General features: G+C 41.7%; 3 protein-coding genes across 4 annotated transcripts in view; 1 reads left to right on the top strand and 2 right to left on the bottom strand.

Moving 5' to 3' along the window:
* LOC146308875 (polypyrimidine tract-binding protein 3-like) overlaps positions 1-1,191 on the top strand; it is a 9,714-nt gene extending 8,523 nt beyond the window's left edge. For both annotated transcript variants that reach the window (XM_084745793.1, XM_084745794.1), the window contains 3 exons: positions 75-297; positions 408-485; positions 913-1,191. In XM_084745793.1, the coding sequence (XP_084601919.1) occupies positions 75-297; positions 408-485; positions 913-1,045 (434 nt within the window). In that variant the 3' untranslated portion in view covers positions 1,046-1,191. The remainder of the gene's footprint in view (positions 1-74; positions 298-407; positions 486-912) is intronic.
* Positions 1,192-8,122: 6,931 nt separating this feature from the next.
* ugcg (UDP-glucose ceramide glucosyltransferase) lies at positions 8,123-15,975 on the bottom strand. The gene is made up of 10 exons (XM_084746360.1): positions 15,438-15,975; positions 12,979-13,123; positions 12,377-12,479; positions 12,164-12,265; positions 11,968-12,080; positions 11,389-11,567; positions 11,222-11,308; positions 10,764-10,871; positions 9,213-9,291; positions 8,123-8,586 (listed from the first exon to the last, which is right to left on the bottom strand). The coding sequence occupies exons 1-10, from the start codon at positions 15,533-15,535 to the stop codon at positions 8,416-8,418; spliced, it is 1,185 nt and encodes a 394-aa protein (XP_084602486.1). The 5' UTR covers positions 15,536-15,975; the 3' UTR covers positions 8,123-8,415.
* Positions 15,564-19,091, bottom strand: LOC146308873 (molybdopterin synthase catalytic subunit). The gene is made up of 6 exons (XM_084746673.1): positions 18,974-19,091; positions 18,499-18,655; positions 18,023-18,146; positions 17,879-17,947; positions 17,020-17,113; positions 15,564-15,697 (listed from the first exon to the last, which is right to left on the bottom strand). The coding sequence occupies exons 1-6, from the start codon at positions 19,089-19,091 to the stop codon at positions 15,564-15,566; spliced, it is 696 nt and encodes a 231-aa protein (XP_084602799.1).
* Between the last annotated feature and the right edge of the window lie 501 nt (positions 19,092-19,592).

The raw sequence follows: 19,592 nt of genomic DNA, 5'->3' as shown, positions 1-19,592 counted from the left end.
CTGAGATTTAAAGAAGGGTTTTATATTTTTTTCTCCAAATAATTTTCTGCGATATGCCTTTCTCCCCCTGACAGCAATGAGTCATCTGAATGGCCAGCGTCTCCATGGTAACGTGATCCGGGTGATGTTGTCCAAACACCCGGTGGTGCAGCTGCCTCGCGGGGGGGCGGGGCAAGAAGAGCAGGCACTGACCCAGGACTTCTCAGGCTCCGCCCTCCACCGCTTCAAAAAACCCGGATCCAAAAATTTTAACAACATCTTCCCCCCGTCGGCCACGCTGCACCTCTCCAACATCCCGTGAGATTTGATTGATTGATTGAATCTGCTGCTCCCTGATCGATTTATTGTGATCAATCTCTCAGGGTTCAGCTGGATGTTAATATTTTTGTGCCGTCTTCGTCTCGCAGCTCGTCGGTCAGTGAGGACGAGCTGAAGGATCTGTTCTCCTCCGCTGGATTCACAGTAAAAGCCTTCAAGTTTTTCCAGTGAGTAACAACAACACGTTGCCATGGTTACAGTCTGTGCAGATTTACAAACAGAAACACCAGCACAGGTAGGAAGTAATGGAGTACAAATACTCGATTACTGTGCTAAGTAGAGTTTTCAGGTGTCTATACTGACAACCTTTTACTTTTCTGAACACAAACATCTGAACGGAGACGTAGCGAGACAGAAACTACGCAAAAGACATAACAGGATGAAAAATATGTAACAACAAGAAAATAACGTAAAAGACGTAACGACAAAAATGACACCAAAGATACCAAAGATGACGTAAACAACGAAAACAATGTAGCAAAATACAGCAAGATAAAAATGACGTAAAACAGAGAGATCTTTTAGTCTGAGGTTCCCTCCTTCTTTCTACCTGTGGTCACATGTTTGATGATGTCACTTCCTCTGCTGTCACAGGAAGGACAGGAAGATGGCGCTGATGCAGCTGGCGTCGGTGGAGGAAGCCATCGAGGCTCTGATCGCTCTGCACGACCACCAGCTGGACCACAACCAGCACCTCCGAGTCTCCTTCTCCAAGTCCACCATCTGACCTCCGAGTCTCCTTCTCCAAGTCCACCATCTGACCTCCGAGTCTCCTTCTCCAAGTCCACCATCTGACCTCCGAGTCTCCTTCTCCAAGTCCACCATCTGACCTCCGAGTCTCCTTCTCCAAGTCCACCATCTGACCTCCGAGTCTCTTTCTCCAAGTCCACCATCTGACCTCCGAGTCTCTTTCTCCAAGTCCACCATCTGACCTCTGAGTCTCTCCAAGACCTCAGAGTCTCCTTCTCCAAGTCCACCATCTGACCTCCGAGTCTCCTTCTCCAAGTCCACCATCTGACCTCCGAGTCTCCTTCTCCAAGTCCACCATCTGGTCTCCGAGTCTCCTTGTCCAAGTCCACCATCTGGTCTCCAAACCTCTCTGTCCACTATCTGACCTCCGAGTCTCCTTCTCCAAGTCCACCATCTGACCTCTGAGTCTCTCCAAGACCTCCGAGTCTCCTTCTCCAAGTCCACCATCTGACCTCCGAGTCTCCTTCTCCAAGTCCACCATCTGACCTCCGAGTCTCCTTCTCCAAGTCCACCATCTGACCTCCGAGTCTCTTTCTCCAAGTCCACCATCTGACCTCTGAGTCTCTCCAAGTCCACCATCTGACCTCCGAGTCTCCTTCTCCAAGTCCACCATCTGACCTCTGAGTCTCTCCAAGACCTCAGAGTCTCCTTCTCCAAGTCCACCATCTGACCTCCGAGTCTCCTTCTCCAAGTCCACCATCTGGTCTCTGAGTCTCCTTCTCCAAGTCCACCATCTGGTCTCCAAACCTCTCTGTCCACTATCTGACCTCCGAGTCTCCTTCTCCAAGTCCACCATCTGACCTCTGAGTCTCTCCAAGACCTCAGAGTCTCCTTCTCCAAGTCCACCATCTGACCTCCGAGTCTCCTTCTCCAAGTCCACCATCTGGTCTCCGAGTCTCCTTCTCCAAGTCCACCATCTGACCTCCGAGTCTCTCCGAGTCCTTCTGTATCTGACCTTTGGCCTTTGGAGCTGACCTGCCAGCTGGACTTCATGGCTTCTGATTGGCCTGCAGTGAGAACAAATGGACCAATGGGAGAGTCACCAAGCTTTCTGTGCCTACAAACACTCTGACATCACAGTGACAGGTTGATGACACAATGAGGGGGGCATTGCCATGGTTACAGAGCACATTCCTGGGCAGACTGAGCGCCCAGTAGCAATGCATTGTGGGCAGTGGAGTCCGACACGGAGCCGACGTGAGTCGAACTGTTTTTGTCTAAATGTTTAAATTAACGTGATGCAGAAAAAAAACAAAAACATTCTTTTTAAGGTTACAAAGAGAATTTTCAAAATAAAACACTTTTTCCCTCAAAACAAATGATGGAAATAATATTTAGTTTTTCTTTTCTTTTATATTTAAAGTTACTCAGCATGAATAAAAAGATTGTCTTGTAAACTGTCTGAAGTTATTTATTTGGATTATTTTTCACTGTAACTTTCAGCTAAAAGATAAATGAAATATTTTACTTCTTTTTTTCAGATCATTACAGGTTTGTTTGAGTTTTAAAATTTACTTTTTTATTGTTTCAGTTTTAAATTCTGAACTGCCTTTTCATGAACTTCTGAAAAACAAATTCTTGATGTTTTTGCAGGAATTTTCACCGATGTATTCTGATTTTCACAAACTTTGTGAATCTTCAGCTCCGTGCCTTTTCCATTGGCACTGCTACCGTCTGATTGGCTATTATTATTATTACCATTATTATTATTATTATTATTATTATTGATTTACGGTAGAGTTTTAGGTGGCTGCGATCTCAACCTTCTTCCGTGCCTTATTTTTCTGAATTCCTCTGCTGGTTTTTGATTTTTACGTGCTGTTTGCGTGGCGTTTCGGTGGCGGGTCGTGTCGATTTGACTTTGGATTTTTTTGTAGACTTTTTTCACTCAGTTAAAAATGACGTTTTGTTATATGTCGTATTGTTGTTAAATATTTTTGCGGGACGTTTTTTAATCATGAATGTATTTATACTGTACAACATGAAATAGGTCATGCTTTTGATGCCCCGCCCACCTGTCGTACCTGCGTGCGTGTATTTATATGTGTGTGTATATATACTGTATGTGTATCAAGCTGAGCTGTGATTGGTTGATCTTCAAATGTCCCTCCTTCTTTTTTTTCTATTAAAAATATATTTAATTCAAATTCAGCTCTTGTTTTTAATTTTATTTTGGCCTTTTTTCTTTGTTCTCTTTATGGATTTTTTTGTTGATAATTTTCAGGAAAAAAAGCCACAAAAAACAGGAAGCTGCCGATTCCCAGTTTGCCTTCTGACCTCTGACCTTCCAACCAAAGCTGATTTGTATTCACGGCTTCACGTTTAGTGAGACGAAGACGGCGGCTAAACTTGGCTCGTCGTGTTCAGTTGTGACCCTTCAGACCCTGAAAGGAAAATTATTTTTAAAATTTGAACTGAATTTGAGGTTTTTAGTTTTCAGGTTTTTTTTAAGAACTACTAAATTAAATTGAGTGATTATGAAAGTAAAGGGGAAGTTAAACCAAGCCAAAGTTTGTGTGCCTTTTAATTGGACCAACTCATTCTTCCATTATGACATCACTTCCTGTTTAAATGGCTTTCCAAACAGGTTTTCATTTGCGATTGTTAAGTTGCTGCTTGTTTCAACACAAATATTTTAACGTGTAATTATGTTGATTTTTATGTTTTCATGTCCTCGAATGTTTCAGGTAACTTGTTCCAACACTTGTTTGACATGACGTGACGTCATCGTCTGTCAGGACGACGTGTGGGACATTTTGATGAACGTTCTCATCTACAGAACGAGAACATCCTGCACGGCGTTAAAGCAACTCTGCTGGGTTCCACCAACAGCTGCTCTCTGTTCACAAAACGCGACGTTGTTTGTTCACAGATTAAACTGGACAAAAGAATTAAATATCAGTTTAGAGTAAAAATTTAAATTTTATCTTTCTTAATTTTAAACTATTTTTTAAAACTGGTGCAACATCATTTTAAATTAAGAAAGTGATTAAATCGGGTTTAAATGTTAACCGTCGTTGGTGCGACTCAGCCTTCATGAAACAATGTTCAAACTCACATAGCTCCGCCTACTCCATGTTAACTTTCCCATCATGCATTGAAAACTTAACGAAATGTTTTTGTTGTACTGCTGCCGACTTGCTGCAACAAAACTTGAGAACATTTTAAGTTTTAAAAATTAACAAGTAAAACAGCACAAATGAAACGTAACATGTTAATGTTCTGAAACACGTTCTAACATGAAAGTCGTCACAAACACGTTGTTTACAGGTGTAATAACTTACAGGTGTTAATGTGTGACTGAGCGCTCGTATCAAGCTGTTACACACCTGTATGTAACAGGTGACATCACTCAACATCTGTCTGATGGACTGGAACAGTTTACACATGAAATACTTGTTACAACCTGTAACATGTTACATACGTGTAACAAGGTCATTGTCATTTTTTACATGTGAAATACTTGAGTTGTATCTGACATCATACACAAATAGAATACTTGTTACAATGTTACACATTACAGTACTTGTGTTTTTGAAGTTTCTACTCATCATGATACAATATTTGTTACACATCACAGTATGTCACTATTAATTTATTATTTATAACTATTTAATTTATGTTACACGTGTAGACGAATGTTTCAGTTTGTGTGCTTCATACGAACATATAATACTACATGCTACAGTACACGTAGTGAAAATTACAGTACTGTAACATGTGACGTACTTGTATCTTTTAAACCTGACATGTCACAATATAATGTTATTTATTACAGTGTCTGTTAGCAAGTGTTATAACATGTTATGATACTATTATTAAAACATGATTTTGATTATATGAGAATTGTAATGTGTAATTGTAAGTATTGAACATGTTACGTGTGTAAGTTGACATGAGTCAGAGTAGAACGTCTCGTGTTTATTTACATCCTGTCATGTAACATGAAGACATGAAAACATAAAACATCGTCTCTGCAGAGTTTAAAATCATTCAACTTTTATTTTCTCGACAGTTAATTAAGACTATTTTAATAATTCAATCATTTAGACGGAGCTGCACCAAAAAAGATTAATTTAATCTAAGATTACTTCAAACCAGTTTCACCAAAACAAAACAAACAAAAAAAAACAGAAACACCATCCGGTGATGTAAACTGAGATTAAACAGAGTTTAATAAAGATGGAGATGCTTGTTTATCCGAATTAAAATAAATAAATAATTAAAAAATAAATGTGAGTGCTGGATTATTTATATGATAAAGTATAAAAGGTGGGAACGTTCTGGACTCCTCAACAGAACGTTACGTTGTTTACTAGCTAACTAATGAGTCACAGTTTAGACTGGAGTTTAACGTTTTGGTGCAGAAGAATTAAATTTACTGTTCAGAGTAAAAACTAAAATGAGATGTAAATATAATCTCTGAACTTTGAGCTCATTTTAAAGTTTGATGTAAAAGAACTGAAGTTAAACCTGGATTTTGTTGGTGCAGCTCAGCTTTTGTTTGTTGACATTTTAGCATCAAGACTCATCGCAACATAAACTGTTTTTATACCTGAATGTATCTGTTGTTTTTGTTTATGCTGAAGAATGTACAGTTGTTGTGGTGCATTGTGGGAATCTTACTGTCGTTATGATCTGAGATATTTTTAATAGACTCAGTGCATGTTGGGGGGAAAAACAAGTTTGTAACAGATTTATTCTGAAAGTCTGACAGGAAGTTGTAGCATGAATCACTGAATAAATACATCTTCTGACAACCAATGGCTGTCCTTGGTTTCTACAAGACCAGCCTACCATCCCTCCTCCCAGCCAATCAGAGTGCAAGACAACTTCAACAAACAACATCCTCAAGTTCAGCGTTGAAAGGATAAAACTTTATTGTTCCTGTGTTGACACAATCCTCAACTGTGATTGGTCGCTTCGCAGACTACAGCAGATAATTGTAATTTAAAAAAAAAACCAACAACAATAAACAAATAAGATTCCTACTGATCCTATTGGACGACGGTGATGGGTTCGTCCGACTGATGTCATCAACCAAACCCCCCTGTGGCTACGCTAACAGCTAAGAGCTAACAGTGAAGCAACACGTGATCGTCCACACACACACACACACACACACACACACACACACACACACACACAGTGTTACGACGTTGCAAAATAAAGTTCAGAAATGTGGATTTTTGTTTATTTATTTGGTCCTTGTTTGTTTCTTTGATGTTTTGTGAATCACATGAAATGTGGCGACCGTTAAACGTCACAATACTGGAACTCATTCAGTGCTCGACTGTTTTTTTTTTTTTTTTGTTTTATTTTGTTTTTTTTTTGTTTTATGATTTGCAAATCAATAAAAGGTCTAATTTCACTGGCTGAGTTTTGGTTTTGTTTCTGTGGCAACTGGACATTTCGTCTCCACTTTGACGTCGCGTCACTTAAGTTCACGAAGCAACATGAATTAAGACTTTTTGTCATTAAGACCCTCGTCTCTTACAGGTAGTTTTATAATTTGTAAATGTAGATTTGACTTGTTTTAGAATTATGAGATCAATTTCTGAACTACAAACACAAAGATCCAGAAATGACCAAATGTTCTGTTGTGATCAGGAGAACGTGTGAAGAACAGCTTCAGTTTCTGGTTTAAAATACAAATTCACTGTGACAGAAACCTGCTTTATTTATTTTTACAGTAAAGATTTTGAAACGCAGGAAGAAGTCGGTGCAGGTGAGATTTTTAAAAGTTAATTAGATACCAATTTTCATACAAATGTTGGGGATATAAATTCTTTAATGACAAAATAAAGAAGAGTTTTTGTTTTTTTAAATTCCAAAATCTTTTCTCATTTTTTTCTGATTATCAGATAATAATTATCTAAAGATGATACACAGGACCTGATTAAGAAAAATGTTTCCACTTTTTCCAGCTTTACTTTTCTGGGGTTTTTGTTTTTTGTTTTTGAACAGCTGTTTCTATCAATCAGATGATCTGAGAGTTTATTTATGTTTTGTTTGTTTGTTTGTGTTGTTTAAAATGATCCCTAACCCCTAACTTTCATACGACACGATGACATCACACGTCGCTCCAGATGCTACTGGTGAAAATATTCTTAATAAAGTTTTATTTAAACTTTTGTCTGAAAACTCTCACACAACTCATGCAGTGTATTTTCACCACTTTACCTTTCTGACAGGAAACCACCGTTTCTACAAACACAAACCAACCAAACTCCATTCATAAAATCAGTGATTTTAGCTCAGAGAACACAGCAGTTGTTGGTCTGTTTGTGTTTGTGTTGTTGTGTGATTTCAGTGTTAAAAGTGTTAATTCAGAGTCACTGAAGTCTCACAACAACACAAACACACCAACAGATGGACGCAGCTGAAATAACTGATTTGATCATTTCATCAGGTTTGGTTGGTTTGTAGAGTTTCCTGTCAGAAAGGTGAAGTGGTGAAAATATCCTCATACAACACTTAAAGTGAGGTGAACTATCCCTTTAATCTGCCTCTCAGTGTGAATAAACGAGTTCTGCGCTTGACCAATCAGAAACATGCTACAGGGACCATTCTGGCTACAGGAAGTGGATTTAGTTCCAGGTCAGAATGCAGGTGAACTTCCTGTAAGAGAAACGGGTGTTTCTGGTTTAAACGGAACAAAAACGTCTCCTGTGTTTTTCTAAGCGAACGCGTCAGCGAGCTTCTGTCCAATCAGACCACAGAGAGGAGCAGCGTGTCACCATGTTTTACTTTTTAGATTCTTTTCACTCCTCAAAAAATGATTCAATTATTTTTCTCATGGAAGCAAATAACTGAAATATTTTACTTTGAAAATCATTAATGAGTCTATAACACAGATACTTTCAAAGTAAAAGCCTGCTCTTTACATTCAGCTGACTTTTTCTTCCATAAAAAAAACTTCAGACTTCAGGAAACATTTCAGCTGAAGCCGAGAACTATCAGCCAATGAGAGGAGAGAATTTTAACTCCTCTCTGCTGATTGGCTGACAGTTCTCTCAGAAATATATTCAGTGCAATGTCTCACTCTCTCCTGTTTGTTTTTTTTTTTTTGTTGTTGTTGTTTTTATTTTGTTTTTCTTTCATCCATCCTGCACTCTCATTGGCTTGTTCTGGCATCATTTAGTTTTAGCACCAAAAGGAACATAAATAGTTAAAAACACACACACACACACACACACACACACACACACACACACACACACTCTTCAGTTTTTCTCATAAAAAAAACAAAAACAGATCAACATCAGTCTCTTTCTCTCGTCTCCTCCTCTTCCTCTCTGCTGCTCAGGAGAACGAGGAGGAGGGTGTAGGTGGTTGCCGTGGTAACTAGACGTCTAGGATCTCCTCGGCTGTGCCGCCGCAGCGCAGCCGGTAGCGTCCAGTCCTCCAGCTGATGGTGGGATCCCACAGAGCCGAAAGGAAGATCTGCACCGCCATCGACTCTCTGATGAACCACGCCACGGCGAAGTCCAGCTTCGAGAAGCACAGAGGGCCGCCCTGCCATGTGATGTCATCCATCAGTAACCAATCAGTCACAGGTGCACAGGACACAATGTACAGACACAGGCATGTTTATTTTTCTGTTTTATTTTAAAATTAATTTCATTGATTTTGTTTTTAATGTTTAGAATTATTTTATTTGAATTTAATCTGAAACATTCTTTTATTTGTTCATTTTTATAAATTCGAATCAAACTTTTTAATTAATTCAATTTAAAGTATCAATTACTATAGAATAAAAATAAATAACAATATAATAAAAGTTTGAATAAGACAAACAAAACAATGATAAATTAATAAAATAACTACATTGAGAAGTAAATAGTGAAACAAATATATATTCAATTACATAATAAAAGTTCTCAGGTTAGCAAATAATATTAACTAGAGGTTTTATCATTTCAATAGAAAACTGATGAAAAATGATAGATTTTTTTTTTTAAAAGAACTTTGTTTAAATATCACGAATATCCCTGTGTGCGTCACAAACACAAATTAAAACATTTCTCACTGGACTTGGAAAACACCCTTACAAAATAAGAGTCTAGAATAAAACAACTGAACTGCAGCAAACAGCCTGCCCCTTCAAAGTAAAAGCATGTCATATTGATGGATGTGAGTACCTGAACTCCAGTCAGCTGGATGTAGTCAGAAATAAACCAGGCGAGACAGTGACACATGAAGAAGACCATCATGTCCCACCTGCAGCATGCATGCACACGCACACACACACACACACACACACACACACACACACACACACACACACACACAAGCATTACGTAAGAGAACTGAGTGATATCTAAAATAACACCATAAATTCTCACATGGTGAAAACATGTATGTCGTGACGACGTCTGTGGATTTAACTTAACAACTATTCATGTTCAAACTGGAAACAACATACATGACCAGTTTGAATTAGTGCTTATTGGTTCAATGATGGTTTCAAGTCATCAAGAGAAATTTTTCACAAAAACACCTTGTAAAAAATCAGGACACTATATAACCACTGCAGGAACACTGCGGGAACACTGCGGGAACACAGTAGGAACGCAGCGGGAACACTGCACGAACACTGCATGAACACTGCAGGAACACAGTGGGAACACAGTGGGAACGCAGTAGGAACGCAGTGGGAACACAGTAGGAACGCAGCGGGAACACTGCACGAACACTGCACGAACACAGCATGAACACAGTGGGAACACAGTGGGAACGCAGTAGGAACGCAGTGGGAACACAGTGGGAACGCAGCGGGAACACTGCACGAACACTGCACGAACACAGCATGAACACAGTGGGAACGCAGTAGGAACGCAGTGGGAACGCAGTGGGAACACAGTGGGAACGCAGCGGGAACACTGCATGAACACTGCACGAACACTGCACGAACACAGCATGAACACAGTGGGAACACAGCATGAACACAGCGGGAACACTGCACGAACACAGTGGGAACACAGCATGAACACAGCATGAACACAGCATGAACACAGCGGGAACACTGCACGAACACAGCGGGAACACAGTGGGAACACAGTAGGAACGCAGTGGGAACACAGTGGGAACGCAGCGGGAACACTGCACGAACACAGCGGGAACACAGCATGAACACAGCATGAACACAGCATGAACACAGCGGGAACACTGCACGAACACAGCGGGAACACAGTGGGAACACAGCATGAACACAGCATGAACACAGCATGAACACAGCATGAACACAGCATGAACACAGCGGGAACACTGCACGAACACAGCGGGAACACAGTGGGAACGCAGCGGGAACACTGCACGAACACTGCACGAACACAGCGGGAACACAGTGGGAACGCAGCGGGAACACTGCACGAACACTGCACGAACACTGCACGAACACTGCACGAACACTGCACGAACACAGCATGAACACAGCGGGAACACAGCGGGAACACAGTGGGAACACAGTAGGAACGCAGCGGGAACGCTGCAGGAGCAGTGGTTCTCAGGGTTCTCCTCTGCTCTGGATTTCAGCCTGCCAGACTCCACTAACATATTGATAAATTTAAATCTGATCGGTTCAAATGAACATTTGTGCCAAATTTAAAGAAATTTCCTTGAGATGTTAGACAGACAGACAGAAGGACAGACAGAAGGACATATGGATGGACATATGGACGGACGGACAGTACCTGAAGACATAATGAGCAGCCCAGCCAATGATGAGGCTGGCCAGGAAGCACTCAGAGACGGGCTCCAGGACGGTGCCGGGGAGCATGTTGATCCTCAACTTGGTCCATCTGAAAACACAAAACACACACAGAGTTTATTAATATCATCTGATCCAACACTTTACTGTTGGTCTCCATTTATGAACGATAATTTCAAACATTAAAAACCTTTCAACACAACATTTCACCCAATTTTATAATGCTAAACATATTCAGGCCATCAAAATAAAACGTGTGCATGTGTGCATGTGTGTGTGTGTGACTCTCTCTTTCTCTCTGACAACATAAATATAGAGTAACACATGATGGGTGTTGTTATAGAGTGGAACGGTCAAGAAGAAATGCTCAAAAATCAAAGGAAAAACTGTTTAAATATGAACCATGAAAACAGCCAATCAGATGAAGAGTTCTGAGATCACCTGATCATGCGGGACTGGAACTGGCCAATGGAGTACGACCCAGAGTTCTGCAGGGCCACCTGTGTTGCCATGGAGAACTTCCAGCCTCTGAGGAGTCAGACAGAAATCATCAGGTCTATTCACCACTTTAAAAAAAGGACAGTAGCTGCTAATGCTAACATGCTAACCTGTCAGCAATGGCTTTAGCCATGAAGTAATCCTCAGCGATGTACTGAGCAAAGGCGACCAATCCTCCGGCTTGATCCAGCACATCCTTCCTCATCAGACATGACATCCCCGTCACACACTTTATCCCCGTCACGTTAGCAGAGATGTAGGAGCGAGGGTGGGATGTCCCAAAATACACCTGGCAACAGGTTAGCACCTATTAGCATCACTAAAGTTAAAAGAAAACACTCAATCCCTGTCACATTGGCAGAGATGTAGGCGCAAAGTTAGCATTAGCTGCTGGAACAACAAATCTAGGAAAACTAATATAGATCCAGCATTTGCTAGCTTGACACAGTTCAGATATTAGCATGTGTTAGCATCCAACAGCTAATTAGTGGGCTGAAAAAAAGAGCATATATGATGTGATCAAAATATTAATATTCATTTGGAATGTCTCTAAAATACTTCCATCACATTAGCTTTACTGGCTGGTGCTACGTAGCATTAAAAGACATCATGTTCCAGGACATTTGCATTGTTATCTGGTCATGTGTGCCATCAGCTGACTTATCACAGTGTTAGTTTGTTAGCATTACCTGCTCAAGCGTGGCGGCGAAGCCTTGGCGGTCTGCAACATATGGCAACCCATGGACCAATCCCACTTTCTCTGTCATCTGATTGGTCAGATCTGTCAGGGTGTCGGGTTTCACTACCACACAAACACAGAGAGTTAGCCAAAACAATCATGACGAAGACGTGTCAGCATCTACAGCTCATGTCACGCTCACTGACCTCTGATGCCGCTGTCACAGATCCACACCAGGCCATATTTGGCTCCTTCATAGCCCGGCATCAGGTTGTTGATCTTGGGGTTTATTCCAACTTTCTTTCCCCCTGAGAACCAAAGAAATGCTAACATTAGCTGCTAACAAACAGCTCCACAAAGTGAGTTGTGTGTTGAAAACAGGATTATTAATGGTAGAATAAACACAATATTCTTCTTACCGATGAATAATCGAGCATCTACGTTGGGATATTTGCCCAACAACTTTTTACAAACATCAACAGCTGGATCGTCTTGATCCTGAACGCAAAGCAAGATCTCGTACTGCAAAACAGGAAGCAGAATCACCGTCAACATGTCTGGTTCAGTTCAACTGAAGGTCAGAACTGTCAGAACCTAACTGAGGCCAATCAGATGGTAGTTTAGAAAATGTCTGTGGGGATTTCACTGGCTGACTGGGGCAGTCACATGACAGCTGGTAGTAAAGGGTGGGTGAGTGGTCAGGTGGCAAAAGGACGGCAGTCCAGGAGGTAAGACTGCAGTTGAGGGCTGTCAGAGGCAGTCAGAAGAAGGTGGGGGCAATTGGATAGTAGGTGCAGGGCAGTCAAATAGTACCTGTGGCAGCGGGATGGTAGTTAGAGACAATGGGATGGGTGTCGGGGCAGTTGGATGGTAGTCGGGGCAGTTGGATGGCAGTAAGAGCAGTCAGAAAAAAGTGGGGCACTTGGATGTTAGGGTAGTCGGGGGCAGTAAAATGTGAGTTTTGGCCAGTTATGGAGGCAGTGAGAGGTTATTTAACCGAGTGGTGGGTAGCCAGCTTCACCTTGGGGTAATCCAGCGTAAAAAATGTCTCCAGGTTGGAGATCAGATTCGGGTCGACGCCCTTCAGCGGCTTCAGCAGAGAAACTCCTGCCAGCTGAACGAACGACTGTTTGACCTCTGACCTTTTCTTGTGGAGGTGGAGACGCCTGAAAGAGACGGAGAGGTTGAAGGTCAGAAACATTCCTCCAACAGGGACAGAACAGCATCTTAAGTCTGACTTAAACTTTCCAGGATGTTTTCTTTTTTGGTCAGTTCATCAAACAGGTTTGTTGTGCTCCTTTGGACATCCAGTAGTATCTGACCAAACCAACCAAACTCCACTGAATAAATCAGTCATTTTTACCAGACAGGACACTTTCAGGGGACAAGATCTGTTGGTCTACAGCTGCCTTCACTAAGATTTTTGAGTTCTGAAATTTTGAAATGAACTAAAAAAAAAAAGTTTCCCAGCCCGTCTCCTAATCTTTTCTGAGTTGATCCAATACACACACATGAAATTTATTATAATTTTAAATGTTCTGAAAACAAAAACTATCCTAAAAATGTCTTTAATAATTATTTTTAGTGCAATTTAAGAATTTTTAATGTTTGATAATGTTGGCAAATCAAAGTGCTGCTAAAAATTCTGTATGAAAAAGCAGCAGCAGATGAACCGAGTTATGTTGTGGGCTGTTTGTTTGTTCCTTCACGACAGGAGAACATTTGTTTCACAGTTTGAGCACAATGGGTTTTTTTAGATGGTAGCTTAATTAAAGTGTATCTTTAAAAAACTGTTTCAGATTGTATCAAGGTTGCGATGTTGATATCAGTGTCAGGCATTAAAAACTAGTATCCATCCACAGTGTTGTTGAGATGATTTACTTTTCTTCTTAAAAATCTTTGAGTTTATAAAAAAAATCAAAAGTTGTTGATTAAATTCATCAAAGTTAAAGTGAATAAAGGTTAATAACTTTTTATTGGACCACTTGATATTAAAGCACCCAAATAATGACAATTTACAAAAAAAAAAAAGATGTATTGTTGTTTCTAAAACTCAAAGATTCAATTTCTATAAAGATGAAAAGTAAATTATCTCGACAACAGATTATATGTCAGCAAAACTTCTGAGTGTGACTTATAAATTTAGCGAAGTCAGTTGAACCACACAAAAAAGTTTCTAGAGAATGATGTGTTGGTCAGGATGCCTCTGCAGCACCACAATATTTCATTTAAAATGGTATTTAAACACACATTTCACATTTAACAACATTTTCTCCTGCTGCTTCTGCAAACTGATGGCGTGTCGACCTCCATCTACTGTAGGCAACACACTGACTGTGGAGAAGAACCACATACAGTCAAACTTTAAAGAACACAAACTGTCCCTTTAACGTCTTTCCACGTTATGAAAATCCCCCCGTTAGAGTATTTCTCCATTCTCCAAAGTTTCAAAATCATTTCTAGTAGTCACACCTACCAAACTAATTGGGAAAGACTTTCCAGGAAAACCCATGTTGCCTCATAACCTTTGGCCTTCCTTCGCTCCACTGGACCAAACACCTTTACAGAATGTGGCGCTTTTAGGTGACGCTTCCCAGAGGACTAACCCTGAAGTTAATTCAAAACCTTGACATTTAAGAGGGTCTAAAATGTTCCGACGGATACCGGATTGATGCCGAATTGAAGTGCCACTCATAACACTTCAACCGGCCACTAAACTTTGTTCGACTCTGTGAAAACAACGGCCGCGGACCACAACATGATTAAATAGGCAGGTTTTCAAATGTGATTCAGCCTCAATAGAGGAAACAGGAAATGCATGCAGCTAACGACCCGTGACCGTGGAACCGAGTTAGAAATGTGATGAAAATAATCTGTACAAAGAAATAAACCCACTCCAACTCTGTTAGAAAGTGTCACAACTGATCACGTAATCGATTAATTTACTGAGTTTCCTCCCAGAAGCTACACAGAACCCTGAGCGAGCCTGGCAAAGCGATGAACGAGCAGGAAAACGCCCAGTAGAGAGACGCCCAGACACGGCCTGTCACACATCCGGAGAGCCGCTGAGAAGCTCCTTGTCTGTCGGTTTAATGTTTCGTCCCCCCAGGAACAGAGAAACGGAATAAAACGTTGATATAAAACAGGAAACAGGCGCGTCGCTCGGCTAGCTAGCTGTTAGCCCGCTATAATTAGCCTAGCCTAGCTCAGCGTAACGGCTGTTACGGTCGTGTTTCTACAAGGGAACCCCAGACCAGCGAAAGATCTCGTGAGAGTGATCGTTTTAACCCAAACTACGATCTTGGTTCAGCTCTGACCAGGTACTTTCTGTCCCTATATCTGTCCACGTCTGAACTACAGCAACGGACACATTTTAAACATTATTATTCTGTACAACAAGCACAGTGAAAAACGGCGCCGTCAAATCTCGCGAGAGTTTGACAAACGTTGGGTTCCCTTATAGACAGGAGGCTGACTTACACATAGATGATGGACATGAAGTGCATGAGCCACAGCACGAAGAACAGGATGAAGCCGAACACGGCCAGTCCCTGCATGGCGAGCTCCAGTACGGCCATGCTCTGCGCTCTGCTCCCCAGCCGGGGGTCACACAGGCTCGGGATAGAGTCGACCACCTGACCGGCCTCGGAGTGGGACCAAACGGAAGAGCGAAGTGCGAGAGTCCGAATCTGGGTGCGACGAGCTCGGCTTGTTTAGACGAACGATCCGTCGGCCTCCAGCTGTGGGCGGGGGGACGTCAGGAGTCAGTCCGGGTCAGGAGCTCCGTGGACGGGGACACAGAGAGCTGCCTCGGCCTGGTGCTGCTGGTGTCCGGGTCACAGCGAGAGCGTCAGGGGTTTGACAGTCACCAGACCGGCGGACGGACGGTCAGCTGACCAACCAGCAGAGCTGCGGCAGCCACGGGATACTGGGTAGCAATAACGGGCACGTCACTTCCTATAACGTCAAAATTAAAAGGTTCGTTTGCTAACTGCGCCTCGCCTGGAGAGACGAGATCAGGAGGCTGCGGCAGCAGGTGGAGACAAAAACTGCAGTCAAGTCGGTGAGTTTCCAGGAGACTTAAGAGAAAATACAGGAAGAGACACGAACATCCGGTCAGATCACCTGTAGGTCACCTGTAGTCTGCAGGTCATTGATCACAGCTGAAGAAATAAAGTGCGTTCTTGATCGTTGATTGAAGTTAAAATAGAAGAGATCCTCCTTTTGACTCATCTGTTCTTTTATCTGCCTTGTAAAGAACCAAACTGTTCTTTTGATCAGTCATATAGAACCTTTATTATTATCAGACACTAAATATCTGCTGCTGACAGATTAAAACAACAGAAGACTGATATGTCATTAAATATTACAGTTACACAGAAAATTACTATTTTATACAACACGTGATGTTTGTTGTCAAAGTTAAGAGCCAATCAGAGCCTGTCAGCTCATCGATCAGGTGACAGCCAGGTGTTTGCAGTTGGTGGAGAGCAGCTACTCGATCTCGTGAGGTTATCATTGCCCACGTGTGCATGACGTCAGAGCAAGTCGGGATCAAGTCGGACACAAATCTAACCAGCATGCATTGTGCGCCGACCGCCGCTGATCGATTCTGCGCAGACCTGGATCACCTCCAACACACCTACTGTCATTTTAACAGATTTTCAGTGGAAACTAGTGATGACATCACATCCGTGAGTGGAGAGGTACTATCATTAGAAAACCCAAACAAACCTCTGTATTATTAATTATTATGAAGTCATTGATCATTAAGGAGAGAACTCTTGGACATAATGAATTTATTGATAAAGCACCGACTCTCACACAAACCGATGTAGTTTCTTTGTCTGATGATAAAGTTATTCACATCTTTACTACAATCTCTTCTGAACTTTATTAGAACATCTGGTTCTGCTGTCAGGAGAACGTTGACTGGACACTATTAAGTACAAATACAGGTTCAATGAACAGAACCCATGGACAGTCATTAGTGCCTGAGTTCTGTTCTCAGCACCAACAACCTCCAAAAGCAAAAGGTGGTCCTCTGAAACGGTGTCCCCACCCTGGTCCTCAGGACACTGTCCTGATGTCTCAGACGTCTCCCTGCTCCAGATGATCAGGTGGTCGTCAGGCGTCTGCAGAGGCTCGGTGACGAGCTGATCATCTGAATCAGGGAGACATCAGGACAGTGTCCCCGAGGACCAGGGTTGGGAAACACTGCTCTGAAGGACGTTTCTGTTTCTGTCCAAAGCTAACTGAACATCAGCTTTTGTCCACCAGAGTCTCCCTCTCTGTCTGTCTCAGTCTGTGCTGTTTTCCATAAGATTTAGTCTGTTTACATTGTTTTTCATCTTGTCTCGTTGTTTTGCCTCGTCATGTCTTTTGTTTTTCATCTTGTCCGTTTCATTTTGTTTCACCATCGTTCATCTGGTTACATCATTTTTGTCTTATGTTGTTTTAGTCTTTTTCTGTCTTTTGTCTTTAATGTTAATGTCTGTTTACATCTGTTTTGTTGTACGTCTTTGATGTTTTTGTCTCTTATGTCCAAGTTGTCATGAACAGATTAATAATCCAGCTCAATTATTAATTGATTATTAAATTAATTGCCAACTATTTTGATAATCAATTGATTGTTTCTCTCACAGTTGAGGTGAATTATTGATTATTGTTATTTTGCATCATTGTGCGCCGCCTTCCAACATCAAGACTGACTTCAACCTGAACGGACGAAACAATAAGACACAGAAAAGACGACTGACTGGAGGATCATCAGAGGACGTCACACAGGACAGACGGGACGAGACGGTTGAGATGTTGTTTTGTTTGGACATGTTTTTCAGGTGACAGGATGAATTGATGAAGAAAATCATCAACAGATGGATCAATGATGAAAACAGTTTTATTCATCGTTTCTCTGTGACTGGATCAAGTTTGGCCCACGGACACTCGGCGTTCTCCTTCCAGCTTGAATCCTGCGTGTCATAAACTTCCTGTTGATCAGAACCACACGATCAATAATCAAATACTTTGATCAGTGAATCATCAGCTCTGTCGGTTACCAGTACCTTCTTCCAGATTGGGATGTTGGCCTTCAGCTGGGTGATGCAGTGCTGGATCGCCTGCTGGCCGTCCTGGCGGTGAGGAGAAGAGATCGCCATAGCAACACTGGCCTGACCCACCTCCACCCACCTGAGGAAGGAAGGTCACAGGTGAGACTTAAGCCCCGCCCTCTGTCCACATCACAACCATGTGTTTGTTCTCTGAGATGTGATTTTGGTCTCAAACGCTGACTTATGTAAAGATGAACACCTGGACACCTGGTATAGGTTATGAGCCCCGCCCCCTCCGTGTTTGTAGTTAGTCATTCTTATCATGCTGATGTTTCTTCAGGTGTTAATTTTTGACTGCCTTTAAACTTTCAGCCTGGAAAAACACTGACGACAATTTTAACAGGAAGGGAAACAAACATCTCCACAGGAAGTCAGGATCAGAGAAAAGTCAGGTGTAATCAGGAGATAGCAGTTAGCCGTTAGCATCTCACCCCAGCCGGTGATGGACACAGATGTGCATCACGGTTGGCCAGCGCTCTCTGATGTCAGCACACAGCTTGGTGAACTCTGATTGGGCCATGGGCTCGTACGCCTCATACTCCAGACCAATCACCTTCCTTCCATCCACCTCGTCCTCACGGGTTGTGCCTGCGCGCGCACACACACACACACACACACACACACACGCGCACACGCACACACACATTATTAACAATCAATTATTAATCAGTCACTAAGTGTATCATGACAACAATCGTTGCAGGAAGGACCTGAAAATTAAAAACAGGTCCACATCCTGTCACAATGTTGTCAGGTGAAAGTTGGACGCCCTCCGCCCGTCCATCCGTCCACTCACTCCACATGATCAGAGATCAAGATTGTGACTGGATTAATGAATCTATTGATGGAGAAACTGATCAATGACTGATAGTTTCAGCCACTGTTGTAAATAAATAAAATATGAACCTATAAACACTGAAATGGCTCCACAGGAAGAGCTGCTGACAGCGTCCACCACATCCTGTGCAGAAAGCCAATCAGGGCTCAGCTTGAAGACGTCTCTGTGCTCCTCTGAGTTGGCCATGTCTGACAGAAAACATGAAACAGGAAGTTAAAAGAGAAGGAGAAATATTGATCACACACTGTGAAATGACTTGTTTTTATTTGTTTAGTTAATGGATCTCCAGCTGAGAACACGAGGGATTAATATTTTCTACAGAACAAGATGTCGTGGACCCCGAGAATCCTGGGAAATGAAGTTAACTTCAGCTACATTCAAAATGCATAGGGTCTGGAGGGTTACTTTAAAACTGTGTTCTGATACAGTTACTGATCAATAAAAACTCCTAAAAACTGTAGTCAGTAATGTAATCCATGTATCATAATATTAGAGTAATGTAACTTGATTACTTTGTTACTTTTGAATTATCTTAATGTTAAATGCGGTGAAATGGTTTTGCCTAATAAATTGTTTTCTATTTGTTGTTGGTTTATTAATTGTTTGTCCAAATATTCAGTCCCTTGTTGTGTGTTTGTTCTGTGTAGCTAACGTTAGCGGTTGGTCTGTGTAGCTAACGTTAGCGGT

This window comes from Lutjanus erythropterus, chromosome 20 (genome assembly GCF_056507025.1).
Source record: "Lutjanus erythropterus isolate fLutEry1 chromosome 20, fLutEry1.hap2, whole genome shotgun sequence".
NCBI classification, from domain to species: domain Eukaryota; kingdom Metazoa; phylum Chordata; class Actinopteri; order Lutjaniformes; family Lutjanidae; genus Lutjanus; species Lutjanus erythropterus.
This window is presented reverse-complemented; position numbering and strand designations above follow the sequence as displayed.

Bases quoted from the DNA above. Each gene is read 5' to 3' on its own strand.
- ugcg (XM_084746360.1), bottom strand. From the start codon at position 15,535: ATGGCCGTACTGGAGCTCGCCATGCAGGGACTGGCCGTGTTCGGCTTC. The intron at 11,568-11,967 runs GTAATGCTAACA...ACCTGTTGCCAG, and splicing joins TCGCCGCCACGCTTGAGCAG to GTGTATTTTGGGACATCCCA. The intron at 9,292-10,763 runs GTACTGTCCGTC...TGCATGCTGCAG, and splicing joins GCTGCTCATTATGTCTTCAG to GTGGGACATGATGGTCTTCT.
- LOC146308873 (XM_084746673.1), bottom strand. From the start codon at position 19,091: ATGGCCAACTCAGAGGAGCACAGAGACGTCTTCAAGCTGAGCCCTGAT. The intron at 18,147-18,498 runs GTGAGATGCTAA...TTCCTTCCTCAG, and splicing joins TGTGTCCATCACCGGCTGGG to GTGGGTGGAGGTGGGTCAGG. The intron at 17,114-17,878 runs GTCACAGAGAAA...TCAGATGATCAG, and splicing joins CGTGGGCCAAACTTGATCCA to CTCGTCACCGAGCCTCTGCA.